We start from the raw sequence: 10,739 nt of genomic DNA on the forward strand, positions 1-10,739 counted from the left end.
GCTAGGGTGGCTGACTTCATTCAAGAATCTTCTTGGATAATTCCTTCTTGGTTAGCTAGGTTGTATCCTGAGGTTTGCAACTCTATAACCAGCATGCCAATTTCTAATACCAACCGACCAGACAAGCTAGCTTGGATTCACTATGCCGATGGCATTCTTTCAATGAAAGAGGCATATCTTTTCCCAAACCAGTATCTAGTCAGCATACTGGTGCAAGTTAATTTGGTCCATTTCAATTCCTCCATCTAAGTCATTTGTTACTTGGAGGCTTATAACAACAAAATGCCAACTGATGAGAACTTAAAGGCGAGAGGCTTGGCTATGGGATCCAGTGAGGAGTCTTCTAATCATCTGTTCTTTCAGTACAGTTTTTCTAGAGCCATTTGGAGGGGGCTTGGGACTCAAACTGGTTGTGGTTTGGACACTTCTTCTATTACTAGCCTCTTGCTTATATCATATTGTTGGAGCCCTTTGGTTAAGGAAGTGTTGGTTGCCTGCATTTTAAATGCAATCTCCACTATTTGGTACTATCGAAATAAATCTAGGTTTGACAATATTGTATTCAGCCTTGCTCATGCGATGACAAGAATTAAAGTGGACACTGCTTTCACTAGAGATTTCAGCAAACTCTATGCAAAAAATTCCATGGCAGAGTTATTTTTGCTGACGACTTTCAAAGTTAAAGGCAACTACAATAAGGCTCCATCCATCACAGAGGTCATGTGGCAGGCTCCTTCTCTTGGTTGGGTGAAAGTTAATTCGGATGGTATTGCTCATGGTTGTGCTGGTCATGCAGGAGGGGGTGGAATATTCAGAAATAGTAATGGTGGATTCATGGGAAGCTTTGCCTCTTACTTTAACATACAAAATCATCTTTATGCAGAGCTGCTTGGAATTTACTCAAAAGGTGGAATAGTCACAATAGCGCATTCAAAAGGTTGGAATTTACTCTAGTTGGAGTATGACTCAAAAATGGTGGTGGACATTTTTATGGGTAGCAAGCAGGTTCCTTGGAAGTTAAGCAGCTTCATGAACAAATGCAGAGAGCTCATGAATTCCATGCAAATTATGGTTAGCCATATTTTAAGATAAGGTCATGCTTGTGCAGATAAGCTGGTCACTTTTGGAGTCAATTCTCAAACTCATTCTTGGTGGAATAGCATGCCGAACTTCTTTTATCATGAATTCAATAGAAATTGGAACTTGCTTCCTAACTATAGGTTCCGTAATTTGTAACCTTGTGGCTTGCCCTTGTACTATGGTTCCCTTTTAAGATATATTTGGGTGTGTGTTATCACCTTTGTTTTTATAAAAATATGACAGAGTGAAAGGCATGCTTCTTCAAATTTATCTATGTCTTAGAGATTGTGTCATATGTTTCAAATGCAAGGCATTGGTTAAGAAGATATAAGGCACTCAAAGCACCACAAAATCTTGTTGAATAATATCACTCAAGATACTCACCAATTATATTAGGAAGGAGGTGAATAAAATTTGAGGAGATAAGTTGAGTAATTAAGGAGTGGGGCCATAGAGAGAAAATACAATACATGTTTTTAAAAATAAATAAAATAACGTAAATTGATTAAAATAACCTTGAAATGAAATAGTGTGAGAAAAATAAAATTTGAATTTTTTGTCCAAATATTTGGGTACACAATGTTAATATGATCCTTCATGAAAACAACTTGAATCATGTTAGTAAACCCCTATATACATAGGGAGCTAATGTGAGAACATGCACTATTGAAAGAAATGAGAACAATTAATATGTACTATTGAATCTTATATAAATGGTCATGCACATTACTTTTTTTAATGATCATGTGGCGAATAATGATTCGTGTTTAGTTGCAAGACTCATATTTATTATTCTCGCAGTTTTTATGTGAGAGTTGATGTCAATAGAGTCAATCCCTATATATAAATATAAAGTATAACATAAATGCAAATAAATATTTTTCCATTTTTATTAAAAAGTCAAACTATGTTTCTTTGGTTGGATTCCACGTGTGAAATACCATGTGCATATTTGGTTGTTCATTTTATATTTCCTTTTGTATGTTTTTTCATTCAGTTTATTGTTATCACCTTACCAATATGAGAGTAAGAGAAATAATTCTTATCCAGTACAATAAAATGAAAAGTTGAGATTAGATTACTAATGTGTGTGTCTCTATGTCTAAATGAATTTCACATCATCTATTCTTTCAAATGCAACATCTCCTCTTTATTTTCTACACAGTTGTCACCGCTCTAATATTTCTCTTATAATAGGTTTCCATCGCAAACATCTTCCTAACATCTACTCTTTCAAACCTAACATCTCCTCTCTATTTTCTAAACAGTTGTCATCGCTCTTATATTTTTCTCATAATAGGGTGTCATCGACAAAAATCTTCCTAAGATCTATTTTTAGTTTTATGACTAAAACTTTCATTTCACTTGTTTTCTTCATTGTTTGGTGCAACAAGAAATGCAATGCATAACATTGCTAAAGAAATAAAAATCATTCCTCTCTATATCTTATACGATAAATCCTAATAATAGGATTAAAAGGGTTGCTTCCATTTAATTGTCGCAGTTTAAGTGTAGATGTGAAGTATCAAACATATTTTGTATATTGAGTATTTATCTTATAATTTTTAATTCTCATTGAGACATTATGACAAATATATTGTGGACTATAAATTTAAAATATAGGAACACTCAACAAAAAGCATCAAACAAGCAAGAACCAAGCATATAAGTTGGAATAGGAAAATGCCACAAATACGTTAGATTAAGAAACTTAAAAACTCATGAAAGAGTAATTGGAACATAAGCTTTTAGGTAGTAAGTAGCCCCCCCAATTTTACTCCTCTTGTTTATCACTATAAAGTTATAATTATGCAACCAATTAGTAGCATAATGAAGAAGAAAATTGAAACATTTTTAGTTGGATGTGTACTAGGACATGGAAGAACTTATGACCTGAAATTCATTTGGACTTGAAGAGAGATCAATTAATATGTACAATTGAATCTTATATGAATTGTCATGCACATGACTTTTTTAAGTGATCATGTGACTAATAATCGTCCATGTTTAGTTATAACAATCAGATTTATTATTCTTTCAGTTATCATGTGAGAGTTCCTCTCACTAGAGTCACTCCTTATACATATAAATATTAAGTATAACATAAATGCAAAATAAATATGTTTTCACATTTATTAAAAAGTCAAACTATGCTTCGTTGCTTGATACCACATCTGAGATACCATGTGCGTATTTCAGGTATTTGGTTGTTCCTTTTATAGTTCCTTTTGTATTTTTTTCTCATTCTATGCTTATTTTTATCACCCTACCTATATGAAATTAAAAGGAATAATTCTTATCCATTAGAATAAAATCAAAAGTTTAGATTAGATTACTAATGTGTGTCTCTCCAAATCCATTAGAATATAATTCTTATCTGTTATTATGAACAGCCACCAACATCTAAACATGCAAGGGAACTTGATTCATTATATATAATTTTTTGAATGACTACACAAGTTGCACTATATTTATTTATCTAGCCACGAATTAAAGAAATATATGAGCTCCTACTAATATCTCGATAAAGACATCATTTGGATCACATTTTATAATTTGAAAGTTTAATAATGAAATATCTTCTTGGCCAAACGTACTAAGTGACACATGAAATAACACATTCTGTAGGACAACAAATATGTTTCAGTAGAGTAAAAAGTAAAAAAATATTTTAAGAAAAATAAAAAATAAATCCAGGGGGCAGTTGCCCCCACCTGTCCCTTCCATGCTCCGCCCCTGCGTATTTGGTTGTTCCTTTTATAGTTCCTTTTGTATTTTTTTCTCATTCTATGCTTATTTTTATCACCCTACCTATATGAAATTAAAAGGAATAATTCTTATCCATTAGAATAAAATCGAAAGTTTAGATTAGATTACTAATGTGTGTCTCTCCAAGTCCTAATGAATTTCACATCATCTACTCTTTTAAATCCAACATCTCCTCTCTATTTTCTACACAGTTATCCTTGCTCTAATATTTCTCATGTAACTTGATTTCATCGAAAACCATGTTCCAAAGATATATTTTTAGTTATATCTCCAAAACTTTATTTTCACTTATTTTTTTCATTTTTTCGTGTAGCAAAAGAAATGCATTGCAGAACATTGCTATAGTACTAAAATGCATTCCTCTCTATATCTGATATACTAATTCTTAATAAAAGGATTACTACCATTTAATTATTGCAGTTCAAGTGTAGATATGAAGGATCAAATTTCAATTCAAACATATTGTGGACTACAAATATAAAATCTTGGAAAACTCAACCAAAAGCATTAAAAAATCAAGAATAAAGCATAGAAGTTAGAACTGGAAACCCCACAAATACGTTAGATTAAGAAACTCAAAACCTAATGAAAGAGTAATTGGAACATAAGCATTTAGCTAGTAAGTATCAGGACACATTAGAAAATTAAAAACATTTTCCCCTTAATTTTAATTCTCTTGGCTATTACTATAAATTTATAATTATGCAACCAATTAATAGCATAATAAAGAAGATACTCAAAGCGTGCCAGAAGAGAAGAGAGAAGAACATGAATAGGAACATTTTCAGTTGGTTGTGTATTTGGATTTGGAAGAACATATGAGGTGAAATTCCTTTGGAATTGAAGAGATGCACATGATGATTAATATTAGTATTCTAATCTTAACCTTGGATTTTCAATTGGAGGGCTGAGAATTATCTCTCTCGCTCTCATATAAGCTGAGATACATCACACACAAACACACACATATATATAGGGAACTAATATGAGAACATGTGTTAATGTAGGAAATGAAACCAATTAATATGCACCATTAAATCTTAAATCAATGGCCTTGCACATGACTTTTTAAGTGATCACATAACTAACAAACACTCATGTTTAGTTGTACGAGTCATATTTATTAATCTCACAGTTTTCATGTGAGCGTTTCTATCACTAGAGTCACTCCCTATATATATAAATATTAAGTATAACATAAATGCAAATAAATATTGTTTTCATTTTTATTAAAATCTCCTAGTATGTTTCTTTTGTTGGATAGCAAGTGTGAGAAACCATATGCGTATTTGGTTGCTTATTTTATATTTCATTTTGTATTTTTATTTTCCATTCTATTTTTATTGTTATCACTCCACCTATTAAGTGTACGAGGAATAATTCTTATCCATCTGAATAAATCAAAAGTCGAGATTAGATTACAAACGTCTGTGTCTCCAAGTCTAAATGAATTTCTCATCATCTTCTCTTTCAAATTCAATATATTCTCTCTATTTTCTAAATGGTTGTCCCCGCCCTAATATTTCTCTTGTAATTGGCTTTCATGTACAAACATCTTCCTATGATATATTTTTAGTTTTATGACTACAACTTTCTTTTCACTTGTTTTCTTCATTTTTTCGTGTAGCAAGAAATGCATTGCAGAATATTGCTATAGTAATAAAATTCATTCCTATCTGTATCTTATACGTTGAAGCATAATAAAAGGATTAAAAGGGATTCTACCATTTAATTGTTGAAGTTCAAGTATAGATATGAAGTATCAAACATATTTTGTATATTCAGTATTTACATGATTATGTTCAATTATCATTGAGACATAATGACAAACATATTATGGACTACAAATTTAATATGTTCAATATGTTCAACTAAACGCGCCAAACATGCAAGAAGTTCTCATAGAAGTTGGAATTGGAAAACCCCACAAATTAAATATGTTGAAAACTCAACCAAAAGCATCAAACAAGCAAGAAGTAATCCTCATTGATGCATTAATAATAAAGATAAAAGCTTGGTGGAAGACAACTTTAACACATCATATTTGCATGCACCTAATTATTATTTGACAAATCATTAAATTGTGTGTTCCACTACACGAAATCATTGAATAGGAGATCATAAGAGAGGAAAGAGAAAGACAGGAGGGAAAGAGAAAGAAGGGAAAAAAAAACCCGAGTTACTATAGTGGAACCCAAAATTTAATAATTTGTCAATTCATGATTGAGTGTCTGCAAATGTGATGTGTTGAGGTTATCTTCAACCCATATTTTCTCAATAATAAAACTATTCATTTATAAAATATTAATTGTAATTGATGTAGTTATTAGTTATTATTCTCTTTCAAGTCACATCTAGAGTCAAAACTTCTTTTATCTTTATTTTTTATTTTGTTTTCTTTTATTATTGACCTACCAAGGTTCATAGTAAGAAAATGCAGAGAAATGCAAAGGGGTCTCTGAACTCCATTTGAGTATGTCATACAATAATGACATGTTGGGCTCAACTTTTATTCACCCTTTTAGTGGCGATGCATATGTCAATCAATTAACAACTAAAGAGGGCCAAGATTATCAAGTCGATAGTGCCGGATAGAAAAGAAGTTATAGGAAGCCATCATCTGTCAATGAATTAGAACAAAATAGTAGGAAAACAAATGTTAGAACTTAAACACATGAGAAAACGAATATTTAGGAATAAGGACATATTGGTGCAAACATTAATTTGGATCCTTCAAAGAATGAGATTAACCTTAAAGGATTAATCTAAAATTAAATTTTAAAATTTTCACAATTTATAAAATGAACCCCTAGTAAGGTATGGTATTTGGTAGGTGAGCTTCATAGAATCAAATGAAAAATAATATTCTATCCACTCATAAAAGGGTTTCAAATCAAAATGTAATGCCTTTTTAACATTATGTTCTACCTATAGAAGGCACTAAATACATAGAATAGAAATTTTTTTTTGTCTACCTCACATTTTAAATTAAACTTTATTAGGGACATATGATTAGAAATTTTAGGTCACAAATACAATGCTTAAATGCGTTATCATCATTATATTTATTTACAAACTCTATCTCCCTTACTAGGGGTAAGCCAAGAATATCATCTGGAAAAAATTCGGAGAAATGCCTAACCACGGGTAGATTCTGAATCTCTTATCCACCTTCTTTTCCAATGATGCCAGCAGCATGAATACTTGAGCTCCATCTTTCAAGAGTTCCTTCATTTGATTGGCTTTGGTGCTTTTGGTTTCATAACAAGATTCAATGGGGTCTTTGGGGTCCCTAAAGATTACTGTTTTTTAAAGCAGTTCAGAACATGGTTGTTAGACAACCAATCCATCCCTAAGATGATATCTAGTTGGGATAATGGTAGACATATCAGGTCTACTACAAAGATTCTTTCATCTAAAGTTATGGGACATTGAGAACACATAGTTCACACTATGATGGGTTCGTTAGTGGGTGTGGATACAATTAGGTCATAGGGTAAGGACGCTATAGGTAATGCTAATCGGTTGACAACACCATTAGATATAAAAGAACGGGTCGACCCGAATCAAACAGCATAGATAAGGAAATCTCATTAATACGACATGTACCTTGTATGAGGTCATCGTTGCCCTCAATCTCAGTTTGATCATGGTGATCATCCTTCCTTTGGTCTTTCCGCTTGAACAGTATTCACTTCTTCCCTTTTCAACTTAGGGCACATCGACTTTATGTGTCTAGGCTGGTTGTAGTGATAGCACACAGGGCAGTTGACACTAAAGTGCTTCCCCTTGCACTTCGAACACCAGGGTGGTGTGTTATTGTTACAGTTCCCAATTGGTGTGTTTTTGTTGTTGTTGTTGTTGTTGCTACTATTGTTGTTGTTGTTTCCTTGTCGGTAGCCTCTATTGTTGTAAGGCTTGAAACTCCTCTGTTGATTCCCTGATGACAAAGCATAGGGTTTCTGTTGTGGTTGAAGGACTTTCCCCTTTCAAGTCCATGCCCGAAATTTCTTTGGGGTCCATAGGAATTTTCGGGTGGTACGACACTTTTCAGCGCCACATTTCTTACCTTCACGCTTTCTTCATAAAGTCGGCATCTGTTGACCAGAGTTGCAAAATCTGGTATTTGTTGATGTACAAATATCACCTCCAGGTCCTGTCTGAGTCCATCCTCAAACTTGGCACATTTGGACCTTTCATTTCCCACTTCATTGTAGTGTGGGGCATATCTCGCCAAATCTTCAAATTTGGCAGCATATTCACTAATTGTCATGCTTCCCTGCTACAGACGCAGGAATTCCAATTCCTTCTTGGTTCTCGTATCTGTAGGAAAGTACTTCTGCAGAAATCTATCTTTGAAAGTTGTCAAGTTGACAACTTATTGTTCATGCATCATCGTGCGGCTAATAAACTCCCACCAGTTTTCAGCCTCCTTAGTAAGCATATAGGTCGCATAGGTGACCTTCTGCTCCTCAGTGCATATAAGTGCCTGAAAGATCCTCTCCAACTCCTGGATCCAATCATTTGCAGCATCCGGTGCAAAGCCTCCTTCAAACTTTGGGGGTTGAAGACGACAAAATTCGTCCAAGCCCCTATACTGAGTTGATCCTTGAGTTGGTGGTTGTTGTTGCTGATTCAGTTGATGCAAGTTAGCATTCACACTCTGAATCACTACATTCACACTCTGATCCTTGAGTTGATTAAGAATTATATTTAATTGATTAACTGACATCATATTTGTAGAATCATAAGGTTTTTGGGTTTCAAAAGCATGCATAGATTTCTAAAATATATCCAGCAATTTCTACTCAAACACATATACATTTACATCTTATCATACAAGATCATGAGTCATAATAGGAATATAATGCATTCACAACAAATATACATTTTGAAGCATATAAGACATTAATCATGCGAAGCACATAATAAACTTTTAGACGATTTTAATCAGGATAATTTTTATTAAGGATTCCAAGTTCTCTTCGAAGAACATAGAAAGTGTCTCGTGAGAGGGGCTTGGTTAAAATATTAGCCAATTGCTTAGTAGTTTCAACAAATTCAAGCACACAATCGCCTTTTTGTACATGGTCATGCAAGAAATGATGTCTAATTTCTATATGCTTGGTTCTAGAATGCAAAATGGGATTCTTGCATAGCTTTATAGCACTTGTATTATCACATTTTATAGGAATCTTTTCTAGGTTAAGTCCAAAGTCCTTAAGTTGTTGCTTCATCCAAAGGATTTGAACGCAACACACACCAGCGACAATATATTCCACTTTGGCGGTGGACAAAGCAACACACGCTTGCTTTTTAATATGCCATGCAACTAAGGAACTGCCTAGTAAGAGACAAGTCCCACTAGTGCTCTTCTGATCCAACTTACATCCCGAAAAATCGGAATCGGAATAACCTACCAAGGATAATGAGGCATCCCTAGGATATCATAATCCCAAATTAGTTGTTCCTTTTAAATATCTCATGATGCATTTAACAACAGTATAATGTGAATCTTTAGGCAATGCTTGAAATCTAGCACACATACAAACACTAAACATAATATCGGGGCGACTTGCAGTTAAGTACAATAAAGAGCAAATAATCCCATGATACTTGGTTACCTCGATTGCTTTTCCCTTTTCATCTTTGTCTAGATAGCAAGTGGACAACATAGGTGTTGAAGCTTCTTTACACTTTTCCATGTCGATCTTCTTCAGTAACTCCTTGCAATATTTCGATTGATGAATGAAGATGCCACTTTTCATTTGCTTGACTTATAGCCCAAGAAAGAAGGTCAACTCATCCATCATCGACATCTCAAATTCACCCTGCATCATCTCAGAAAATTCTTTACAAAGAATGTCATTAGTAGATCCGAAGATTATATCATCAACATATATTTGAACTAATAATACATGATTATCTAATCTATGAATAAAGAGGGTAGTATCAATCATACCCCTCACGAACCCTTTTTCCAAGAGGAAAGAACTCAATCTATCATAGGAGCTTGTTTCAGGCCATAAAGGGCCTTTTTGAGCTTATATACATGGCTCGGATATTTAAAATTTTCAAAACCGAGAGGTTGATCTACATATACCTCCTCTTGAATGTAGCCATTCAAGAAGGTGCTCTTGACATCCATTTGAAAAAGCTGAAAATTCATAATCGATGCAAAGGATAAAAGAATCCTAATGGCCTCTAATCTGGCTATAGGAGCGTAGGTCTCATCATAATCGATGCCCTCCTCTTGTTTGTAGCCTTTGACCACTAAGCGTGCTTTATTTCCAATGATCAAGCCAGATTCATCTAATTTGTTATGTAAGACCCATATAGTACCAATCACTTGATGTTCTTTAGGCTTAGGGACCAAGTCTCATACATTATTACGCTCGAATTGGTTTAGCTATTCATGCATAGCTATACCCTAGTGCACATCCTCAATGGCCTCATCGATGGTCTTAGGCTCGATTTGAGATACAAAAGCAACGAAGTTACAAAAGTTGTGTGGAGAGCTATGGGTTACCACCCCCGTAGTTATATCACCTATCACTTTGTCGATTGGATGATCCTTCTTGATCTTCCACGCGATCGGCAGGTCCTGATGCTCATCTTGGACAATTTTCTCTTCTTCTTCTTTGTCCTCGTCCATGTTCTTAGAGTATTCTTCTTCTAAAGCACCTGCAACATCATTAGAAAATACCTTCATCTTCTCTTTTGGAGAAGATTCGTCAAAATGGACATGCACAAACTCTTCTACTTGCATTGAATAGTTATTAAAGACTCGACAAACTTTACTATGCAATGAATACCCTAAAAATATACCATCATCAGCTTTTGAATTAAATTTACCTAAAGCTCTCTTTCCATTATTTAATATAAAACAT

The 10,739-nt window shown here is 33.8% G+C and overlaps 1 protein-coding gene across 1 annotated transcript; it reads left to right on the forward strand.

The window, feature by feature from the left end:
- The first annotated feature begins 282 nt into the window (after positions 1 to 282).
- LOC109341365 lies at positions 283 to 954 on the forward strand. Its single transcript, XM_019579270.1, has one exon. The coding sequence runs from the start codon at positions 283 to 285 to the stop codon at positions 952 to 954; it is 672 nt and encodes a 223-aa protein (XP_019434815.1).
- The last annotated feature ends 9,785 nt before the right edge of the window (positions 955 to 10,739 follow it).

Source organism: Lupinus angustifolius, unplaced genomic scaffold (genome assembly GCF_001865875.1).
Source record: "Lupinus angustifolius cultivar Tanjil unplaced genomic scaffold, LupAngTanjil_v1.0 Scaffold_442, whole genome shotgun sequence".
In the NCBI taxonomy this organism is placed as follows: Eukaryota; Viridiplantae; Streptophyta; class Magnoliopsida; order Fabales; family Fabaceae; genus Lupinus; species Lupinus angustifolius.

Coding starts and splice junctions, on each gene's coding strand:
- LOC109341365 (XM_019579270.1), top strand. CDS start 283: ATGCCAACTGATGAGAACTTAAAGGCGAGAGGCTTGGCTATGGGATCC.